At 43.4% G+C, this 23,982-nt stretch overlaps 1 protein-coding gene across 4 annotated transcripts in view; it reads left to right on the plus strand.

Annotated features, from left to right (window-relative positions):
- Positions 1-23,982, plus strand: part of GRK3 (G protein-coupled receptor kinase 3) — a 121,052-nt gene that overhangs the window by 30,741 nt on the left and 66,329 nt on the right. For 3 of the 4 annotated variants that reach the window (XM_024977016.2, NM_174500.2, XM_059875884.1), the window contains 1 exon segment: positions 22,191-22,264. The exons of the other annotated variant lie outside the window; for it this stretch is intronic. In XM_024977016.2, coding sequence (XP_024832784.1) covers positions 22,191-22,264 — 74 coding nt within the window. 4 annotated transcript variants of the gene reach the window in all.

Consider the following 23,982-nt stretch of genomic DNA (forward strand, 5'->3'; position numbering starts at 1 on the left):
CTGTAACTACTTTTGCGTCTCTCATCCACCAGCCCCCTCATCAAATGTGCGAGGCCCAGAGCTGTCTTTTCCGTGGTTGTGATTAAACCCCCACCTGAAGCTGGCTCCAGGAGCCTTTGATCTGAGCCCCTAATGGCATTAACTCCAGCCTCACAGATTCTCCTCCCCAGTAGCTTCGCCAGGCACTGGTGGTCTGTGGCTTTTATCTCAATTAAGTTATTAAAAAAACGAAACATGGTTCAGATAAAGAACTCCTCCTTTCCTTCCTCCCGGCTCCTGAGCCTGGAGCCTGGCTTTTCGGGGAGAAGCCAGGTTTAAGCTCAGTGGGGGTGGGGATGGGGAAGAGGACGAGTAAACGTGCAGACAAAGATCTGTAATTACGTGTGGACAGAGCTCTGTATTTAACGTGTCTGGTTCTTCCCTGCTCCATGGTGCTCTCATTTTCTGGCTGGTGTGAGGGATGGGGCGAGTGGAAGGTGGACCGAGATTGCAGTCGCTTTGAGTCTCCTGGTCTCTGACTTCCTCTTCTGCCTTCCCCATCTCTTCCCTCTGCCCCTCTCCGTGACTCTCTCCGTGTGTTTCCGCCTTGTTGCTTTTCTGTGCTCCCCTTGTTTCCCTTTCACCCACGACCCCCCTCTGCTCTCCTCCTCATCTCTCTTTCCAAGCCTGCCAGCATCCCCTTTGTTGGCTGGCAGTTGACACACAGTTTGGGGGACCATCCTCCAATGTGGGCTGTAGCTGACATGTCAAAATGCTTTGTGAAACAAACAAAAAAAAAGTGTAGAAATCTTCCATTTACTTGGCTTCTGAGGCTTTCCTGGGTGGCAAGTGATTGGCAGGCCTATTGGCTATACCGAGACTGGTTGTCATTTCAGCCGTTTGCCTAGCTGTAAAAGTGGGCATACGGATGGCACCCACTTCACTGGGCCTTGTGAAGATCCAGCAGAAAATGGATGCAAAGCCCTGAACATGGCGATTGCTCTTCACAGGTGTTGAGTGAATGAAATCTCAGTATGAAAAGATTTAGTCTTGGGTAAAACTGGACCAGGGTAGTGACCCCCATGCTTATATACTGGGCTTCCCTGGTGGCTCAGATGGTAAAGAATCCGCCTGCAACGTGGGGGACCTGGGTTTTGCCCTGGGTTGGGAAGATTCCCTGGAGGAGGGTATGGCAACCCACTCCAGCATTCTGGCCTGGAAAATCCCCACGGACAGAGGAGCCTGGCAGGCTGCAGTCCATGGGGCCACAAAGAGTCGGACACGACTGAGCGACTAAGCACAGCACATTCTTACACACCACCGAAACTCAATATGTTTTCAACATTTTGTGTACCTGCTTTGTCCATCTCCTCTTTTTTTGGTTGCTGGAATATTTTAAGGCATTTAGCAAACCCCTCATAGCATTTTAGCCCTATGTGAATCTCTAGAATATCTGAATATTTTCTTATACAACTTTAATACCTTTATTCCAACCAATGAAAATGATGATTCTTACTGTAATACTGAGTCTATATTCAGGTTTTTCTGATTAACTTTAATACGTCCTTTTACTCTTGGTTTTTTGGATCAGGATCCATATATTGTTCTTGTAATGTAATTGGTAATAACGTCCTGCTAATCTAGAATGGTCCCCCACCCACAGGTAATTGACATTTTAAAGAAACCAGGCCAATTGTACTGTAGAGTGTTCCACATTCTGGATTTTTCTGCTTGCTCTCTCATGGTGTCATTTCAACGAATCGCACTTCTGCTTCCTGAATTTCCCGTGAACTGAAAGCCAGCTCCAGCAGCTGCGCGAGCGTGTCAGGTTCAGACACGGGAGGCGTGTGATACGTAGGTGTCGCTGTGCCGTCACTTCTCCACAGTGGCTCAGGTGCGGTCAGCCCTCGGGTTCCTCACTTAGCTGTCATTCACCATCCGTTTCATTTTCACTGATGGTCTCTGCCCAAATCGATTACTATATTAGGAAGTAACAAAGGGGTGAGCTTGCTAATCATGCCATTCCTTCCGTGTTTACTGCCTTTATTCATCAACCCAAGCTATTTATTTGCCTGTAGAGATAGTCGGGTATGGTTGGCAGATTTCTAAGATGTCTCCCATGACTTTTGCCTCCGGTGTTACTCCCAAGGGTAACCCGCTAAAAGAGGTTTTGCAAATACAGTTAAGCCTATGTTCTAGGTGGGCTGAATCCACTCACACCAGCCTTTTAAAAGCAGAGAATGTCCTCAGGCTGGCAGCAGAAGAGGAAGCCAGAGAGACTGACATGAGAAAGAATGGACACTCCATTGCTGACTTTGCAGGTTGAGGGACCCCATGAAAAGGATTGTAACTGTTGTCTATGGCAGACAGCAGGGAAACAGTCCTACAGCCATCAGAACTGAATTCTGCCAACAACCTGAATGAGTTTGGAAGCAAATGCATCCCCAGAGCCTCTAGATAAGAACCCAGGTTGTCAGCACCTTGATTCTGGCCTTATGAGCCCCTAAGCAGAAAGGCAGAGCTAGTGGTGAAGAACCTGCCTGCCAATGCAGGAGATGTAAAAGACGCGTGTTTGGTCCCTGGGTTGGGAAGATCCCCTGAAGGAGGGCAGGGCAAATCCACTGCAGTATTCTTGCCTGGCAAATCCCATCAACAGAGGAGTCTGGTGGGCTGCAGTCCATTGGGTCACAATGAGTTGGACATGACTGAAGTGACTTAGCGCTTATGTAGGCAGAAAAGCCAGAGGAGCCAGCCAGGACTTCTCATCTCCAGAACCAGGAGCTGCTTATTAGTGGCATTTTTAAGCCACTGAGTTTGTGAATGTTTGTTACACAGCATAGAAAATAATAGAGCAGGAGGACTTCCCTGACGATCCAGTGGTTTTAGACTGCATGCTTCCACCTCAGGGGGTGCAGGTTTGATTCCTGGTCAGGGAACTAAGATTCCACATGCTGCTTGGCCAAAACTAAAAAAAAAAAAAATTAAGCAATAACCTTAAAAAAACTAATAGAGCAGGATAAATGCTTAGTTCTGTTTTTAATTGCCAGTTTCCCAAATAAAAACGGTTAAGTGACAGTTGTCTTTATTTTTCTGATGGTTACATAGCAATCAACCATCTTAATGGACATCAATTAAATTGATTCCTAATTTGCTGTCAGTAAAACTTAGATACTGACAAGTGTCCTTGGTTTGGCTTACTGAAAGAATGATTTTAAAGGGTTACTGGTTATCCAGTAGATATGGTTAAGATGATTTTGCTATCGTTTTCTTCTGTGATCAACTGGAATAATAATTTCATCATACACAAGAGCGACACATTCAGTTCAGTTCAGTTCAGTTGCTCAGTCGTGTCCTACTCTTTGCGACCCCATGGACTGCAGCACACCAGGCCTTCCTGTCCAGCACCAACTCCTGCAGTTTATTCAAACTCATGTCCATTGGGTCAGTGATGCCATCCAACCATCTCATCCTCTGTCGTTCCCTTCTCCTCCGCCTTCAGTCTTTCCCAGCAACAGGGTCTTTTCAAAAGAGTCAGTTCTCATCAGGTGGCCAAAGTATTGGAGTTTCAGCTTCAGCATCAGTCCTTCCAATGAATCTTCAGGATTGATTTCCTTTAGGATGGACTGGTTGGATCTCCTTGCAGTCCAAGAGACTCTCAAGAGTCTTCTCCAACACCACAGTTCAAAAGCATCAATTCTTCAGCACTCAGCTTTATAGTCCAACTCTCACATCCATACATGACTACTGGAAAAACCATAGCTTTGACTAGATGGACCTTTGTTGGCAAAGTAATGTCTCTGCTTTTTAATATGCTGTCTAGGTTGGTCATAACTTTCCTTCCAAGGAATAAGCGTATCCTAATTTCATGGCTGTAGTCACCATCTGCAGTGATTTTGGAGCCCCCAAAAATAAAGTCTGCCACTGTTTCCACTGTTTCTCCATCTATTTGCCATGAAGTGATGGGACCAGATGCCATGATCTTTGTTTTCAAAATGTTGAATTTAAGCCAACTTTTCCACTCTCCTCTTTCACTTTCATCAAGAGGCTCTTTAGTTCTTCTTCACTTTCTGCCATAAGGGTGGTGTCATCTACATATCTGAGGTTTATTGATATTTCTCCCGGCAATCTTAATTTCAGCTTGTGCTTCCTCCAGCCCAGTGTTTCTTATGATTACTCTGCATATAAGTTAAATAAGCAGGGTGACAGTATACAGCCATGACGTACTCCTTTCCCTATTTGGAACCAGTCTGTTGTTCCATGTCCAGTTCTAATTGTTGCTTCCAGACCTGCATACAGATTTCTCAGGAGGCAGGTCAGGTGGTCTGGTATTCCCATCTCTTTAAGAATTTTCCACAGTTTTGATGAATTCCATCTGTCTACCGACAGACTGCTCAGCTCCTCTGACTGCATCCCCTCTCCTGTTAGAGAAGAATGTTTCTCATCATAAGGAGACTCCAGAATAGATGGTTAATTCATAAAGTATGCAAATATTTCTCTCATGTATAAAGAGCATCATGGTTAATGTCATATGACATCATATCATTATTGCCATGGAAGTCATTTCCTTTTCTCACACTGACTTGAGAACCTAATCCCAGGTTTGCATATTAATCTTTCAGAGTTTGTGTGAGATAATGTTGGTGTCTGAAGCATGGTTTTGGTCAAGGATAAAAGTTTGCAACTTTTACTCTTATAAAAACAGCTTTATTGAGGCATGATATTACATGTTGTATCATTCACTTGTTATGAGTCAGTATAATTTGATGAGTTTTAGTAAACCACGTCTCAGAGACCCCCTGTACCCACTTGGAGTCACTTCCTGCTCCCAGCCACAGCCCCAGGCAACCACTAATCTCTCTGTCTCAATAGCAGTTTGCCTTTTCGGAACATTTCATGTGAGTGGAATCCTGCAGGCTGTAGATGGTTAGTCTCTTGCGTGTGGTTTCTTCCGTTTCACATCAGGTTTTGGAGGTTCAGCCGCACCGTGTGTATCAGTGCTGCTTTCCCTTCTGTTGCTGAGTGATACCTCATTATATGGATAGACCACATTTGGCGTATCCCTTCACCAGTTGATAGACATTGGAATTATTCCCACTTTTGGTCTGTTACAAACGATGTTGCTGTGAATATTCACATAAAAGTGTGAATGTATGTTTTCATTTCTCCTGGGCATGTTACTAGGAATGGAATTGCTGGGCTGTATGGTGTATTCAAGTTTAACTTATTAAGTTGTCACTAGTTGTTTTCTGAATTGTGTCCTTTTTACACTCTCACCATCATTTTATGAGAGTTCCAGGTTTGCCATAGCTTCATCAACATGCTGTGATCTTTGTGATTCTGACCATCCTAGTGGGTATGAACTGGTGCTCCACTGGGGTCTTAATTTGCATTTCCCTAACAGTTAGCGATATTGTACATGTTTGTGGTGATTAGCCATTCTTATAAATCTTGGTGAAATGTCTATTTAAATCTTTTGCCCTTAAAAAAAATTATCGTCTTTATTTGTTATTTATAGTATGTCTAATTTACAAATACTTCCTCACCATCAGTGGCTTCTTTTTCATTTTCTTCGTGGTGACTTTTAAAGTACAGAAGGTTTTAATTTTAAAGTTCAGTTTATAAATTTTTAAAGTGAATTTTGGTGTAGTATCTAAGAATTTCTTGCCTAACTGAATTCTACAAAGCTTTTTTTCTCCTCTAGAAGTTTCATCATTTTAGATCTTAGGTCTTTGGTTGATTTTTTAGTTAATTGTCATATGTAATATGAGGTAAGGATCTAAATTCATCTTTTTTTTGCATATGAATATCTAGTTATTTGAAAAAAGTTTTCTTATTTGAAGAAGACAGCTCTCCCCCTCCTCCCCATTGGATTGTCTTGGCACCTTTGTTGAAAATTTCAAAGAACATTTGTGTAAAAGAATGCATAAATTATATTTGGCATTTGGGGTTAAGGCATAAGAAATATACTTGCCATGGACTTTGAAAAAGTTATGTTTTGTTGTAAAAAGAATATTTTGGAAAGACAGAAATTTTTTAAAAAGGATTTTCTGAGCAGGGCTATAGAAAGAAAACTGGACACACATGTCATGGAGACCTAGTTTTTTAATTTAGTAATTATACAAAACCACAGAAATACTGAAAAAAAATATATGCAACAAAAGAAAACATTTTAGGGTTACTTTTTTGTCAGTTTCAGAAAACAAAGTTACCAATCTATTTTATAATTATAAAATCATTTCTTGGTGCTTTGTGCTTCAAAACATGTTAGCTGTTTGTAAGTACTTAAAACTGTAAGTACTTAAAACCGTGGGACTTCTGACCAGAGTTAAATGATAGCAGGTCGAGCCCTTTTGCATGTGTTTGTAGAGCGGGAAGTCTTAACCCAGGAACCTGCTTCAGGCTTTGTTTTCTCTTTTGTTTCCACCCTTCTTTGGAAGGGTTTGTTTATGTCCCAGTGTGGGGCCTTCCCCAGACAAATACTTTCCCTGACTGACAGTCACAGACGGCCATGGTGCCCCCAGCTCATCTGTAAAACTTCCTCTGGCTGACAGCCACCTGCCCTGACAGAGAAGAAAAACCTGGGGCCCTGTTCCATTCCGCTTCACTTATCCATGTCTTTGTGGAGACTTCTAGTGAGGGAAAGAGTTAAACATCTATTTAAACTTTCCAGTAGCAGAGGTAAACACTTGACTAAGCACAGCTAATTGGATTTGCAGTTGAAGAGGCCAGGCAGGCACAGGCCACCGGTGGTGAGGGAACCCACAGAAATGATGGGCAGAGCTTCTGCACCCTTTCCAGCCTGCATCTCTTAACAGAAATGTCGCCCAGAGAAGAAAGATGCTGAAGAAGAGGGAAAGGCTGTTACTTCAAACCCCACTGGCAGGCAGACCTTTAGGCCGACTCCTTATCTTTTTTGGCTCCAACAAGCCTGAGGATTGGCATCTTGTGTTGGAGTAAGTCTGAATGGCTCTGAAAATTGGGGACCTGAGAGATTTGTAGCAGCTTTCAAAGAGGGTAAAAAGGCTTAACCCAGTCCTATGAGAAATTAAGTTGTCTTTTTTTCTCTTGTTCATTTTAAACTAGTTTACTTGGGCTGGTTTTACTTTTGAAAGCCATCGTTCAGGTTCTAAGATCAGCCATGATTATCTTTTCGCAGAAAAACTCGAAGAGCTACAGTGTTTACTAGAAAGATGCAATCCTTTAACATCTCGTCACTAAAACTATAGGAACGCTGGCATGTGCCCACCAGGCCCCTGATCTGCAGGCTGGCAGCTCTGTCTACTTTTTGTGCCGCGTGTGTGCTCGCTCAGTTGTGCCCGACTCTTTGGACCCTATGGACTATAGCCCACCAGGCTCCTGTGTCCATGGAATTTTCCAGGCAAGAATACTGGAATGGGTTGCCATTTCCTACTCCAGGGGATCTTCCCGACCCAGGGATCAAACTTGTGTCTGCTGAGTCTCCTTCATTGGCAGGCAGGTTCTTTACCACTGTGCCACTGGGGAACCTGTTTACCTTTTAGGTGGCTGCTGTTTAATTTTTCTTGCGCTCTTCTGAGCCCACGGTTGATTGGAATGAACTACTGGTTTAAGACAGTAATGGCCACCTGCTTACTGTTGATTAACACGACATGAGTGTTTTCTATGCTAGGTAAAATAATGTGACCAAGCTCACCTGACCCCCAAAAAGCAGAGCCTGAACTGAACTTGGGTTCTTCAACAGCTGCTATTTTCTACCTATTACCAGGAAGCGTTAGTTTGGAGATTAGTATCATATGGAGTTTTCCTTAATCGAAGTATCGTTGATGTACAATGTTGTGTTAGTTTCGGGCGTATAGCAAAGTGATTGTCACATGTATGTATACGCTTCTCAGATTCTTTCCCATTACAGATTATTATAAGATATTGAATATGGTTTCCTGCCCCTACAGTAGGCCCTTGTTGTCTGTCTGCTTTACACATAGTAGTGTGTATCTGTCAAGCTCAGACTCCTAATTTATCCCGCCTCCTACTTTCCCCTTTGGTAGCCATAAATTTGTTTCTGTTTTGGAAATAAGTTCGTTTGCATCTTTTTTCTTAGATTCCACATATAAGTGATATCCTATGATATTTGTCTTTCTCTGTCTGATCTACTTTATTAGGTATAATCATCTCTAGGTTCATCCATGTTGCTACAAATGGCATTATTTCATTCTTTTTTATGACTAATATTCTGTTGTATATATGTACCACATCTTTAACCATTCATCTATCGATGGGCATTTAGGTTGCTTGGCTTGGCTCTTGGAAATAGTACTGGAGTTTTAAAATATCAGCTGTACAGTTCCTATTTAATGTCTCGTGATTCTGACATCCAGAATTTGAGGATAATGCACAAAGATCTTTCTGTGGCAGCTCTGTGTGCTTTGCCAGATGACACATGGAGAATCAAGTGTGTTTTAAGTGCTTCGTTGGAAACGTCTCATTAAACAAAAAGGCAGATGGAGGAGACTACGACCGCAGGCCCCAGGGGACTTTCCATCTGCCACTGGCTCCCCCTACGAAAGGATGGATGTGAAACCCATGGACCTCTAGCATGTCGGTATCAGGCAGCTGTAAGGAGTGCTGATCGCTGCCCAGGAGTTCTGAACTTCTTGGAAGGGGCTACTGGTGACGTTTCTGAGCCATGAGTTTAGACCCCAAGGCAGGTATGGGGAAACCACTCTTAGCCAAAAGGCAAGTCTAGCCAATCAGCCAACATGTGCAGCTGAGTCAGCTTTGTAGCTCTCTCGCTGCCAGGGTCCACATAATTCAGGGAAAATACTACATGCTCTAGCAATGTTAGTGAAGCTGACGTCTTAGTATATACTCCCAGACGGTTCCAGGGCCCTAGGAAACATCACCTCTACTGGGAAGGTTGTCGATTGGCTCTTTGAACTGGCGGTGGACAGGTGGTTGGGCGGTTTTTGGACTTCAGGAGCCCCCACTGCCTGTAGAATCCCAGGTGGCAATGCACTGGCATAATGTCCCCTTGAGTTAGCTCTTTTGGAAATACCTTTTCTGAGGGTTTTATACCTTATCTTTGATCTTTTCTTAGTAACCCTACTTCTAATCCAGTCAGGACTAGGAAATGATTGTGCTCGTACATCCTGGAATTAACTTGCTTGCTTTGTGGGCCATCTGCTGAAGAGTGTTGTCACATCGTTGTATTCTACCTGATGCTTTTAGGGCAGCCTTGAGGCCCAGAGCTTTGTCCTGATTTGCTCACTCTCTGCTAGCAGTGGGCCCTAGACTCTGGCCCCTGTGGTAGCCAACAAGCTGGGTGTTTTCATCAACCCTTTAAATACTCCTTAGTTTCCTGATCAGCAAAACAAAGGGACTGGAATAGATAAAATCTAATGTTTCATTTAAGCCTAACACTCCATGGTTTCACGAATTAAATTTGAGTTGATTTTCTTTCATTCTTTTTTGCTGTTGCCCTTCCTGCTGTTTTGACAAATGGAGACAGGGGAAAAAGAGATAAAAGAAAAAAAGAAAGGTAGAAGAAGAAAGGGCTTTCCCAGGTGACTCAGTGGTAAAGAATCCACCCGCCAATGCAGGAGACTCGGGTTTGATCCTGGGTCAGGAAGATCCCCTGGAGAAGGAAATGGCAACCCACTCCAGCATTCTTGCCTGGCAAATCCCATGGACAGAGGAGCCTGGCGGACTACAGTCCATGGGGTTGCAAAGAGTTGGGCATGACTGAGTACATATGCACAGAGGAAGAAAGATGGGGGGCAACAAAGGAGGAGGAGAAGGTGAAGAGAGAGTGAGGGTTTTTTATGGAACCGCTTCTTATGGGAAATTACTCGTGCTGCTTTGTCCCAGCAGCATATAGTTATTTCAGGAAGAAACTAACCACGCGTGGACGCTCCGGCACTAGTCAAGCTGAATTCTACTGCCGTCTCCTAATCAGTTCATGTACGTCGTCAGCTCAGGACAGTGACAGAGAGCCTGCACTCTGGAGAGCGGCAGATCCCAACTCTGTAAAGTCAATTCCAGCTCAGCCATCACTGTTTACTAGATGCTGGGCAGGTGGCTTCACCTCTGAGTGCTGGTCCTCTCGCCTGAGGGTGAGACTAGGTCTGTCTCGGCTTGGGTTATTCTGAAGACTAAATGAGATCTGTATATAGGACACGGAGCACCTAAGGGCTTGATTATGGGCTGTTATCATTCAGAAAAGCTTCTGCTTCTGAGGTTTACTTGTGCTGCTATGATAAGCCAGAAATTGGTCATCACCATCTTTGTATTACTCTGTGAAGTTTCACGGATGGTGTTCTGCGTCTAGGGTTTTACAGGTAGTCCCAGTTTCATGCATTTAACCCATTCTCCTGCAAAGAGCTGAATACTTTATTTCAAAAATAAAGTTGTGCTTCAGGACATAATACAGTATCCAAAGCCAGACTTGGCCTCCTACCGTAACAACTAGAAAACTGGACAAAATATATGAAGTAACTGCTTTCAGACACAGAAAGGGCCATGGTCTTTGAAAGAAGGGAAATAAACAGGGCTGGGTCCGCTCTTGGCCTGGAGTTACTTTGTAAAATGTGCCCATGTGGTGGTCCTGCTGAGGCAAGGGCTCCAGGAGCCCAGGGAAGGCAGGAGCCTGGAAACTCCAGTAAACACGTGAAATGAAGAGCTGTAGGGCTAATAAGCCAGTGATGACGACAACCCGCTCAGTGTGCTTGGGATACACTAAATCCAAAAGAAGGTGAGAGAAGAAAACAGCCCAAGGAAGCAGGTGATAGGGTGTGAGATTTAAACCCAGCTCGCCCGTGTGAACCGTCTAGTCTAACCCTAAGCCTTCCACGCTGTTTCCCTGACTGGAGTCCAGATTGGAGAACAGAGATAATCTCTGATGCTGTTTCCTCTTGGTGACTCAAAAGCTGCTAGTTTAGTATTTTATGCATCAGGGGAATGGACCCTTTTTGAGGGAAGGGGATTGTCTTTTTTGTTTTAGCATGAAATCCTTTCAGCTGCCGTTACTGTAAAACTCACTGGTAGCATTTTGTGTAAAGAGCTGGAGTATGTCTGTACACTGTGATTGTTTTCTCAGCACGATGACAGCATTCCAGGGGTGAATGGCCCACCAGCAATATCCCCGGTGTCCTGTCCATCACCTCTGCGTGACCCTTGTGGGCGCCTGGGCCCTGCTGGGACCAGCATTAGGACGAGCGTCCATAGACATTGAGGCCCCAGTGGGGCTGCTGTGTTGAGTAATCGGTCCCGGGAGAGCAGCGGGGTAATTGTCCCTGCTGTGCAGAGAGGGGAGGGAGCTTCTCACAGCTACACCCCCACTCCCAGGAGGAAGTATAAGGCCCCGAGTGAACAAAAATCACAACAGTTAAAGGTACTGTCTAACTTTTAAAATTAAATACCTCAGTCATTTAATTAAGAATTTACTAGAGTCAGCTGGCTATAAGTTAAAGTGAATTTGGATTGAAAATCATAGAAACTGTCTCATTGCCCTAGTAAGAAATCATTTCATGTTCATTAAATTTCGCACCCAGACCTGAGAAGCAGCTCCAGCCACACACACGTCCCTGGAGGGCCGCAGCAGCGGGCTGTGGGGCTCCGTGCCGCAGAGGGTTGGCAGTGGCAGCCTCACCACCTGGCATCTGCTGTCAAGGTTCTACTTTTTTGAGCCTTGAAGGCTTTTGCTAACATCTTTGAATTCTAGTGAAAATATTCAGGGGAGGTGGGAGGCAGGCACTGTTACAGTACATAGAGGTCAGTACTTGTTAGCGGATACAGGTCAGCTTAGGGGATGGGATGTGCATAAAAGGGTCACCTGGGGACAGACACAGTGGTGGATGAGTGTCCTGAGGAAGAGGAGGGAAGAAGGATCCAGCTTTGCCGTGTTAAAGAAAGAGGCCTGGCTCTAAAATCCTCCGCTCCCAGTTTGAGAGCCGTGTTTAATTTTTTCTGAAACAACTGCCCACTTATAGTAAAAACTCTTCCCCAGCAGGCTCGTTGGAATTCCGAGCTCTCAGCACTTGCGGAGCATGTGTAAGGGAGAAGTGCCTAACACTGAGGCTTTTCTAGAAGGCTCCCCAGTCTCCCAGCCCTCCCCACTCATTCAGACTTCAGCACTGGGGTAGACCGTCCCCCACCTCTTCCTCCTGGGAACATGCTGCATCCAGATTCTAAGTCCCCCTCCTTCCTTATCCCATGGAAATTTCCTGCCTCCGACCACTTGAACTGTTACCCATTAATCTCTCCCCGCCCAGCCTGTACTTCACTTCCTGAAACCATCTGTGACTATAGCACGAGCCATATTGATCTGCCCTTAGTACATCTATCAGATGTTTATTGAGCGGATTAAGTCCTATCCATTGTCCGAAGATAAAGAGAAAGCCACACAAGAGCAGGCCACTTCCTTCCCAGAGCCCACGAGCAAACAGCTCCTCAGTGATGCCAGAAGAGCATCCTTTCTTAACGATGCTGCCGTCTGTTCCTAAGGCCGTGTCAGGTCTAAGGAGATGCTGGAAGTGCTGCCATCGAACGCCAGGGACAAACAAGGAACCAGACGGGGGCGGTGCCCGAGAGGCAGAGGCCCAAAGGATTCCTTTTTTCTCTTATTTCTGTTTTTTGGCTGCACCACATAGCATGCAGAATTTTAGTTCCCCAACCAGGGGTCGAAACCCACACCCACTATGGCTGTGGGTTTCAGAACAGGAGTCGATCCATTGCTAGAAGGTGTACAAACAGGTACTGATCCGATGGGTCTTTGGCCAAGTCTATTATTGATAAAATAACAAAGCGTCTATATGATCTTTAGCTCAGGATTTTCACTCTGAGGACTGTATCCTACAGATAGGCTTGAACACATGAGACATGATGTGTGGAAGGTTATTTATTTCTGCAGTTTTATAAAAGCAAACTCTTTGCTGCAGCCCAAATGTTCACCATTAGGAAACAAGTTACGTGACTTCCCGCATTCCATCCGACGGAATGATGCAGCTGGAGGGAGTGGCCAAGTAGCTCTTCGTGACTTGTCTAGAAAGATCCACAAGGTCTTGGTTATGGGGAAAAAGCCTGATGGAGACAGTGTGGAGGGAAGTCAGAGTTCGTCTTTGCACCTGCCTTTGTGGCGTGTTAGCAGGTGACACAGCGTCTGCCACAGAAGCCCACCCATGGGCATTTCTCATCTACACCGGTGCAGGGCGAGCAAGGGGCCACCCTGCCCACCCTCCATGTGCCAAGCTCTTGCCACGTTGTGACACTGGCGTCCCTTAGAACTCGGAGTCCCCTGCATCGAGCTGGGTGACGCAGCCACATGGACTTCCTAGCAGCTGGCCAAGAAGTGACACCCACCCCTTCCCCGAAAAGACATAGTAACCAGTAATAGAGGTTACACTCAGGGTGATGGTGGTGGGCGTGCTACTGGGAACACGAGGGGCGTGAACTGGAAGGCAGCTTTTCAGTTTGTACCTTTTTAATACAGTTTTACAATTTTGTGCCATTTCGTCCATTCCTAAAATAAAAAGAGATAGTTGTAATTTAGTGGCCTTGAAAGCGCTAAGGACCCAGGGCTGTGGGAGCAGAAAAGAGGGACAGCTTCTCGACCTCACTGGGATGGGGAGGAGGGCTGGTCCTTGGAAGTTTATGGTGATTTGTGATGCTCAGGTGAAGTCCTGAAGGTTAAGTGCTCGTTAACCAGGTCAAATCTGCAGGTGGTGGGTGGCTGTGAGAAGGAGGGGCCGGGGAAGTGGGGCCGGGGAGAGGTGGATGGCAAGAAGGGAGCGGTGCCGAGAAGTCAGCCTGTGTGAAGGGACTGAGGGCTCGTGGCATGCTGAGTGACCTGCGCTTGTGTCCGGCTTTGCTGGGCAGGTGGCGCTGTAGCTCGGTGAGGTGGTGGGGCAGAGCGCAGTGTGCGCTGCGCTGCAGATGATGCAGGCTGGGTCGCATCCGGCATCTGTGCAGTGATGACAAGGGAACAGCATGGTCAGGTCTGGGGCAGCAGCTCACAGGACAGATTAGAAGGGACGCCGGACGGATGATGGGAGCTGAGTGAGTGGCCGAGTGGTGATCGAGGAAGCAGCACGTCTCTCTCCTGCAAAGCGAACGTGGCTCGTAACTGATGCAGTGCAGTTAGGTATTGTCTTTATGTATGTTGGTCAGTTCTTCCAGTCAGATTACAGTTGCTCTGAGAGCCCCTTCATTTCACACTTATGCTTACAGTATCCGGACCTAAAAACTTACTGGTTGATCCTCTTTGTTTTAAATAAATCTTTATTGGAATATACATATAGGAAAGTGCTCAGGTCCAAGTGCATAGGCTCATGAATTATCACGGAGTGAACACACATGCGTTAATTGGTGGACTCCTATTGTGTTTATTCCTTGATACAATTGTGGTTAGACCCAGCTTGTTCGCCGCAACCTCCCCACTTTGTCCCTGTTGTGTTTATTCTGTGGTGTGCACACATACTCTGATTTCCATACTGCCAGCTTTAATCATTGTTCTTTGAGATGTCTTTGGGAAACATAAATCAGGTGGATTGTTGGGATAATTTGTTTTAAGTTGCTTTAAATCTCACTTTATTTTAATTGTCAGTTTGCTTGTTTGCTATTAGATGTGCATTAAACTGTGATAGATGAAAAAAATTGACCCCGGTCTGGAAAGAGTGTTGGCATGGTGTGCATAGCCAGAAATATGTTTTCTCTTCATTAATTTTCATGTTTGTAAAGGCTTAAAGTAGCCCAACTATTGCAAGGATTTAGATATACTTTTCTTGACTCTGTAATTTCACATTTTCCTCCCAGTCCCAGTTTCCTTTGATTTTTGAATCGAGAGCCAATTGCTCAGAACCGTCTATGAATTTTTCTTCAGCCAGATTCATTACCATTTGTGCTTTTGTCTATTGGACTGTTACTACTCATGGTCCCAAATCTCTCCATTATCTAAACGAGTGATCCCTTTAATTAATCTAAGAATATTTTATTGAACATGAATGTGCCAAACTTAAATTGGAGGTGGAATGGTAACTTGGATTTTTAGAAGACCTAACTATTTATAATATTCCTCAACTACATTTTGTTTCTAATTTTATCCTGTAAGTTTTAAGTCAGGAAGGTGAAAGTTCTAGTTTGACAAGGAGATTGAAATTAAAAAATATATGTTTTAAGATTTTCATGACATAGATAAATACAATTAACTAAATATTCTTTTATAATATATTTATTTATTCCTGTTGGGACTTGGAAGAAATGAAAAGAAGTATTCATTGGGAAGTTAGCTTAGTCATATTCATTTAGAAGGGGCATGGTACCCTTTGGGAGTTGATTCATGAGTTATCATTTACAATTTCCTTTATTTTCACCTGTAAAAAAATATTGTGTGTCCTGAATGTGTCAGAGTCATTTCTGACCTCTGCGTTACCCAGAACCTTTGTAATTACTTATTTTAGTCCCATGGCTCTGTGTTTGAATGATTTTTATCTTCCATAGAAACTTGTGCTTTATGAAAAGCATCTTGTAGACATTGACAACCATGTAAGTGATCCGGTATTGACTTCTAGAAATTCTAGATCCCAATTTGTGATCATCTTAAAGCCACTATTCAGGAACACCTTTTGAGGCTTGTCTCTGGCTCAACTATATGCACCCAATCTTACTTTTCTTTCTTTTTTTAGCATCAGCTTTTTTTTTTTTTGGTGGGGCCGGCAGACTCAGGTTTAATCGAGGTATAATTTAAGTAAAACTCACCATCTACAATGGACACTTCTATCAGTTTTGACAAATGCTTAAAGTTGTATCAATATAACAACTACAGAAGTCAAGGTGTAGAGTAATTCATCGCCTCCCCAGATTTTCTAGGGCCATTTATAAGTCAGCTCCCACTCCCCACCCTAACCCCTGACAGCCACTGATCTGTTTGTTCCTATGGTTTGTCCTTTTCCAGAACGACACAGAAGTGGACTCATTGAGTATGTAGCCTTTGAATCTGGTTTCTTTCACTTAGCACAGTGCATTAGAGAGTCACTTATGGTGGATGTATCAGTAGTTCATGCCTTTGTCTTGGTGAGTAGGGTTCCATTGTATCAATATGTCACACTTTATTCAGTCAGGAGCTGAAGAACATTTGGCTTATACCCAATTTTTCTATATTATATATGCAGCTACTATAAATATCTGTGTTCAGATTTTTGTGTGAACGTAAATTTTCATTCCTCTTGGATAAATATCTAGGAGTGGGATTGTTGGGCTGAATGGCAAATGGATCTTTAAAGAAATGTTTCCCAATGGAGAGCCCTAGTTTCTCCACATTTGCTTCTAATCAGCAGTGGTATTGTTTCTCTCTCTCTCTCTTTTTTTTTGGCTATTCTAAGAAGGATATAGTGATACCTTATTGTGATGTTAATTTGCATTTTTCTAATGACTAATAATGTTGGGCATCTTCTCATGCACTTATTTTGTATTTATATATCATCTTTGGTGCAAGTATTCAAATCTTCTCATTTAAAAAAAAATAGTGAATTATTTGTGTTCTCATTATTGAATTTGAGACTTCATTGTATGCTTTGAATACAAGTTCTCTGTCAGATACTTAATTTACAATTACTTTTCTCCAAATGCATGGTCTATCTTTGCTTTCCCTTTGTAAGTAATAATTAATGTTGGGAAATTACTTTGGAGACTGTGTGAATATTCTATTCCTTGTTAAAGGTATACCCACTGATTTTGGCACCTGTTGATTTTCTAACTCCATCAGTCCTTCTTCGGTTTTTGTGCTAAGGAAGAGCTTCCCCCTTCTTCCCTTCTCCTGCTTTCCTCCATTGTGGAGTCACAGCCCAGGTTCCCCTTGGTATCAGGATCAGTCATCCCAGCCAACACAGTCATTCTTTCTCTGACTGTTGATTCAGTGGCATGAGGAGTCCAAAACATTGTATATTCTTCAAAGCGAGTAAGGCTTCTGGTTGCCAAAATCTGACATTATCAGTCTTGTTAACTCTGCCCTTCTAGTAGTTGTGAAGTGGTGTTTCAAAGTGATTTAGTTTATATTTGCATGATAACCAGCGGTCACGGGCTTCTCAGGTGGTGCCAGTGGTAAACGGTGCCACGTGGGTGGCAAATTACGCCTGCCAGTACAGGAGACGTAAGAGGTGCAGGTTTGATCACTGATTTGGGAAGATCCCCTGAAGGAGGGCAGGGCAACCCGCTGCTGTATTCTTTCCTGCAGAATCCCATGGACAGAGGAGCCTGGCGGGCTGCAGTCCACGGGGTTGCAGAGTCAGACGCGACTGGAACCACTCAGCACGCGCACACAACAGCGTCAGACCCTGTTCATGTGCTTCTTGTCTATTCGTGTTGTTTCCTTTGTGAAGTGTTCAGATTTCTTTGCCCATTCTTTTATTGGGTTGTTTCCTTTTAAAAACTGATTTTTAAGAGGTTTTTTTTTTTTTTTTTTTAAATGTATGTGTAAGCTGAATATAGGCCTTTTTCAGATTTAAGTTTCTTTCTTCTTCCATTTTGATATGTTTTTTCTTAGCACCTTTTTTTTTTTTGAAAAGACTTCCTTTTTCCCATAAATTGCTTTGCTGTCTTTGTTGAAAATAAGTTGACCACGTATGAGTTGAGTGTATTTCTGGATCCTCTGTTGTGTTTCATGGATTTAGTCTTATGCCAGTGTCACCCTGTTGATTACCTTGGCTGTATAATAAATGAGTCTTGAAATTAGGCAGAGTACATCCTTGAACATTTCCTTTAACATTTTTCTTCTTTCTCAAGATGCTTTGAGTATTTTAGGTTTTTTGTATTTCCATATCCATTTTAGAATCAGCTTGTCAGTTTCATTAAAAAGCCTGTGATCGGGAATTATGATTGGAATTACATTGACCCCATAGATCAGTTTGGGGAGAATTAATATCTGAGCAATACTGAGTCTTCCAATCCATATATCTTTTCATTTATTTAGATGTTCTTTAATATCTTTCAGTGATATTTTGCAGTTTTCCACATAGTGGTCTTGAATAGCTCCTATTTATTTATTCCTAAATATTGATTATTTTTTGATGTTAGCACAAATGGACTTGTTTCAAAGTTCCATTTTAAAATTGTGTTATGTGAGTATACCTACTGTCATTGATTCTTAGCTAATGACCTTGTATTTTATGAGCTTCCTAAATTCACTTATATATTCTAGTAGCTGTTTTGTCGGAGAAGGCGATGGCACCCCACTCCAGTACTCTTGCCTGGAAAATCCCATGGACAGAGGAGCCTGGTAGGCTGCAGTCCGTGGGGTCACGAAGTCGGAGACGACTGCGTGACTTCACTTTCCGTTTTCACTTTCACGCATTGGAGAAGGAAATGGCAACCCACTCCAGTGTTCTTACCTGGAGAATCCCAGGGACGGCAGAGCCTGGTGGGCTGCCGCCTATGGCGTCACGCAGAGTTGGACACGACTGAAGCGACTTAGCAGCAGCAGCAGCAGGTCTGTCAACAAGGGAAACTGAAAACAATGATTAAAGATTTGTTACATAGTTAACTAGGTTGTCTAGGAATAAAAGCAGTTTTAACTTTGCAATTTTGATGACTTTCATTTCATTCTTTTGTTGCACTGGCACAGACCTCTAATGCAGTATTGAACAGAAGGTGTGAGTTAGGCATTCTGGCCTGCTCTAATTTGAAATGCTTTGTACTTTATTCATCCCACAGCTCAGAGGTCTTGACCTCTGTTTTATCTTTGGTCTCAGCACCACATTTAGTTCCTTTATATCATTTACTGTACATTGACATTATTTTATTTGTTTACTGCTTTGTTGTCTGCCCCTTACGTCAACCAGTAAGTCTCTTACGAGAAGAACTCTGCCTTCACCAACGTATAGCACAGTGACCCTTAGTAGACACAGGAAATGCTTTGTCAAATCAGTACATTTTGGTGGAAACTTATAGCAGTTATGCAATCTATCCTCCTTCCCAGCGTTTGAACTTCCTTCATAAAGCCCAGCACAAGCCTTACTTCTTTTGTGGGGGTGGGGGAGGGTGTGCTGGTCTTGGTTGCCGCTCGGGCTTTTATCTAGTTGGGGCAAGTGGGGTCTTCTCTAGTTGTGGTGCACGGCTTCTCGCTGCAGTGGCTTCTCCTTGTGGCAAAGCCTGGGTTCCAGGGCGCACGGGCCTCGTAGCTGCAGCCCCCAGGCTCCAGAGCACAGGCTCAGTAGTCACGGCACATGAGCTTGGTAGTTCGTGGCCTGTGGAGTCCTCAGGGATGGAGCCGTGTCTCCTGCACTGGCAGGAGGATTCGTCACCACTGAGCCACCAGGGAAGCCCCGGGTGTTATTTCTTGGAGAACTTTTTCATGTTTCTCTTTCCTTTTTTAAAAATTTTTTAGGAGGCTAAATTTTAATTTCCCATAGAAACCACTTATATTTAATATTTCAAGTTTTTAATTGATGTTTTATAAAAGCTAATACAATTCTTTCTCCTGATTTTTGCAAAATATTTTGGTGGGACATTGGGATAGTTTGCCTTTCCTGGATGTCACATACACTCGGGAGGTAATGAGTATCCAGACAGTTTGCAGTGGTTCAAATGTAGAAACAAGGGTAAACACATTCCACAGTTATCTAGTAAGCAGGTGTTGGGTCACAGTTTTTTATTCTTTGAAATCTGGAGAAGTCACACTGATGAAGCGAACTAGCTAGGCGAAAATTTTCTTAATTTTTCCTTTCAGCTTTTGTTCTAATCAGTAACGTTTCTCTTTTTTAAAAATGTAATTTAAGTCTAATGAAGGTAAATTGCTTTTAGCCTGGAACACAGTGATCTAGGATTTATCCTAAAGGCAAAATATCAAAATATCTTTCTTCTGGCTGCTCCATTTTAGCAGCTGCTGTGATAGAACGTAGCACTTAAGTTTGCATACAGACAGGAGGGAAATACTGTCCCCCACATACAATGTTAAAATAATTCTTTGCAACTTCCCTGGTGTCTCAGTGGTAAAGAATCTGCCAGCCACTGCAGAGGACAAGGTTCGATCCCTGGTCCAGGGAGATCCCACGTGCCATGGAGCAACTAAGCCCGTGTGCCACAAGTACTGAGCCCTTGTGCCCTAGAGTCTGTGCTCTGCAACAAGAGAAAGCACGGCGATGAGAAGCCCTCGGACCACTAGAGAGTAGCCCCTGCTCGCTGCAGCCAGAGAGACGTCTGCGCAGCAGCAGAGACCCGGTGCAGCCAAAAATAAATACATAAATAATCAAAAACTTCATCGGCTTATCGTACACACTGAGGATGGAAGTTGCATTAAAGTAGGTGACAGCATACTAAATTGGTTGTTTATTCATTCAACTCCTCTCTCCATCCCCTTCCTCCTTTCTTTCCTCTCCTCTCCAATTTACAAATGGGCATTTCAACAGCCCTCCGTGGATACTGGAGAGAGTAAGCTGACTGACATTTAGTAAGAGTTTAGAGGACCCAGACAACCCCGTCAACCAACTTAATTGCCTTTTTACTCTGTTTAATGAAACACTTCACCTTATATACTTTTTTTTTTTTTCCAAGTACCCTTAAAACATTCACCTAGAAGGACCAAATTCAGTCCAATTTTGGTCCAAAACCAAATTTCAATAAATTTTATAGTGTTGAAATCCTACCGAATGTGTTCTCTGACCACAACAGAATTAAACAGAAATCGATATCCCCCAAAATACCTTAAAAAAACCAAATATCTGAAAATGGCACGTTTCTGAAGGTGCAGTCATTCTGAATGACTCAGGAGTCAAAGATGACATGACGAGGGAAATGTAAAATTACTTTGGGAGGAATGAGAACAAAAAGACGACCTTACTCTTACATTACCTTACTCTAAACTAATATGTTTAAAATAAACATATTAACATGAGGAATCAGTGGAGAATGACACCTTCGATTCTTCCTATTTGGCTGCTGCTTGAACTCCCCGCTTCCTTCATGCATTAGCCCCTCCATCCCCACTGCAGTTGACAAGGTGGCCAAGGATTGCGGCCGTGCTCCTGCTTGCTGTCTGCACCCAGCCCTCATACTCTGGCCTTGCCTGTTTAACCAAGTGGTTCAGATACTTTTCTTCTAGTTCCAGTGAACAAACATTTACCATTTTCAAAGGTCATGTTCCTGGAACCATGGAGGGGAATTTACGGGGCAGTAACAGACAAGCTCAGGTCATGTTACTCTTACGTTAACTTGAATGAAAATCATGTCAAAGCTGCTTCCTTCCAGCTCTCTCCTACCTGGGGAGTTCTGGTCTAACCCTCACTCAACATTTTAACTTTTTCTGAGTGTTTCTTCATTTCCCACTCCCCCCGCCCCTGGTGACTTCTGTTTCTCCTAGCGATCCTTTAATTGTTTGGACGTTCTCATTGTTTTTGACTTTTTGTAACCTTCCCATATCTCTGCCCTCGGTCAGCCTGTTGTATCCAGCCTGTATCATTTGCTGAGACTTGACTAGGTGTGAGGCATTGACTGGGTTTGGTACAGGATGGGAGCTTGTAAGTCAGATAATTAACCGGGGTGTGCTAAGTGCTTTTACTTGTTGGAAGGGCCATGCCAGCAAACATTCATTCAACAAATATTTATTTGCCTTCCACTGTGTAGCGGGCACTGTGCAATGGGAGTGGTATCCTGGGCAGCAGGTCGTGATGGCTTGATGAGGTGTGGGGTTGTGAAGGGGAAAAGCATGATCTGGAGATGGATGATCCACTTAGGCTGAAGGTGTTTGGTGGGGACTTGGTGGGACTTGAGCTAATATGTGGTGAGAGAAAAGGCTAGGAAGATGAGGGAGGCCCTTTGGTTTTGTTTTCTTTTTAAGGGAGTTTAGTTCTGTTTCAGTGAGCATATGATTTATTAGATCCATGGTGACTCTTGCCAACACCTCTGTACTGCCCTCATCTCTGATTTATTTGATTTGCCTTACGTTCTCGGCAGTGACCAGTGGCGCTGAGTGGTGGTGGCCGCTTGCACTGTTAATTGTGCATTTTTTAAAGTGGGAGGGGGGTTGCCAAGAGAGAATGAACCCCAATGCAAGAGCCAGATGTACGATACTCTTATCTAACCTGCATTATTTTCTTGTAGGCATTAGGCATTAAGTAGCCTCTTAAAACCTTTTAAAATTTCTTTGTTAATGTAGGAGAGGAAGAGGTCAAAACAAATGAATTTGAAAACACCCTGTGGGATAAAGTTTCCATCCATTGCCCACCCTGAAATTTTTTATTCTCTTTCTTTAGGTTTCTTGCTATTTAAAGATTTTTGTTTGAATGAAATTAATGAAGCTGTACCTCAGGTGAAGTTTTATGAAGAGGTAAGAAGTGACTGTTTTATCAATGCTTTTATTTTAAAAGCATATTTAAACTGTTCTTTGGAAAATATTAAGACTCCTAGATATTACAAATATTTAGAAATATTTAGAAATTCATTGAAAGTAATTAGTAGCACAAGATATATAATTTATTAGAGATTCTGGCACCAACTATAAAAAATATATCTTTAAAACTCTATAGTGTTCTGGAGTCAGTGAGGAATAGTTGGACTAAAATTCCAGAGGAAGACGATGGAGCATCCTCACCCATTTTATTTTCTGCAGAAGCTTGCAGATTCTGGAGACAGAAGCTGAGGTAGAGGGCTGCTATTGGATAAAAGAATAACTAGCAAAGTTTTATGGTCACACATTACTGCAGTGACGAATCAGAGACTTGTGGGAGAGGGAGGCCTCAAGCCCATAGCCCGTTTTCCCAGCAAAACATTGGGAGGGGCTGAAGAGATGGGCCAGGAGCTTCTGAAAGACACACTGAAACCTCTCACAGCCTTGCAGGATTACATGATATTTAAATATACACCTGCTGTGGCACGAATCTGAAAACAGAACAGGCAGGAGAGGAAAACCCCACTGAAGATCTGGAACCACTTATCACCTGGGACATTGGTTGGTCATAGGTGTGGTGAGCAGATGAGAATCCAAGTTTGGCCCCTGGCAGGAGGCTGTTTCTGGGAGACAGAAAAACCAAAAGAGGTTTCTGGGTCTGGAGTAAAGACTAGATGAGATTAGAGGGGCCCCCAAAACATGATGAGTCCGTTTCTCAAGACGTATGCCAAGTTTTGAAGCTTGAATGGGACAGGGGCCCAAGAGCCATCCTGAAGACTTCTTAAGGGCAGAACCAAGTTCAGTGTGGAGGAGACAGAGATCTCATTGAACTCCAGGGAGAGCCAGGCCTTAGAAATTGGGGTGAACCAGAGGCAGACTGATAGCTTAAGGTGAACGTGTCGGATTCATGATCTCCAAAGAAGATTTAGCTTTGGGACCAGGGACCAGGCTTGATCACTCAAGAGCTTTTGTGTAGCAGAGTTTTATTAAAGTAAGAAAAGGAACAGAGAAAGCTTCTGACACAGACATCAGAAGGGGGATGGAGAGTGCCCCCCTCGCTGGTCTAAGCAAGGGAGTTATATACTGTTTAACTGGTTGTTCGGTTCAGTTCAGTCACTCAGTTGTGTCCAACTGTTTGCAACCCCATGGACTGCAGCACACCAGGCCTCCCTGTCCATCACCAACTCCCAGAGTTTACCCAAACTCATGTCCATTGAGTCGGTGATGCCATCCAACCATCTCATCCTCTGTTATTACAATAAATCAAAAAAATGTCTCAAGGTTGTAAAGATCTTACTAGACCTACTCCCACAATTTACGTTTTAAGATGACAGGATTAGAACTAACAATAGAAAGATCTTACCAGACCCACTCCCGTAATATACATTTTAAGATAACGGGGTTTAGTCAAAAGGTTTTCAAGAAGAAGAAACTATCCTCAAGCAGGATACATTATTGTTATATAGAGTTTAAACTGAGTTGTTCATTGTGTAATCATCAGCTTAGGGCTTAAAGGGGAAAACATTTTATATGACTAAGACTAAGGAATGTAGAGAAAAAGAAGAGATGGTTGTCCTTTCCTCCTCCTTGAGAACCCCAGACCCCTTTCTCGTCCTTGGGGACCCCGGACTTCTTATCAACCTGCCTAGGAATTGACT

The sequence above is a fragment of the Bos taurus genome, chromosome 17, assembly GCF_002263795.3.
Source record: "Bos taurus isolate L1 Dominette 01449 registration number 42190680 breed Hereford chromosome 17, ARS-UCD2.0, whole genome shotgun sequence".
NCBI classification, from domain to species: domain Eukaryota; kingdom Metazoa; phylum Chordata; class Mammalia; order Artiodactyla; family Bovidae; genus Bos; species Bos taurus.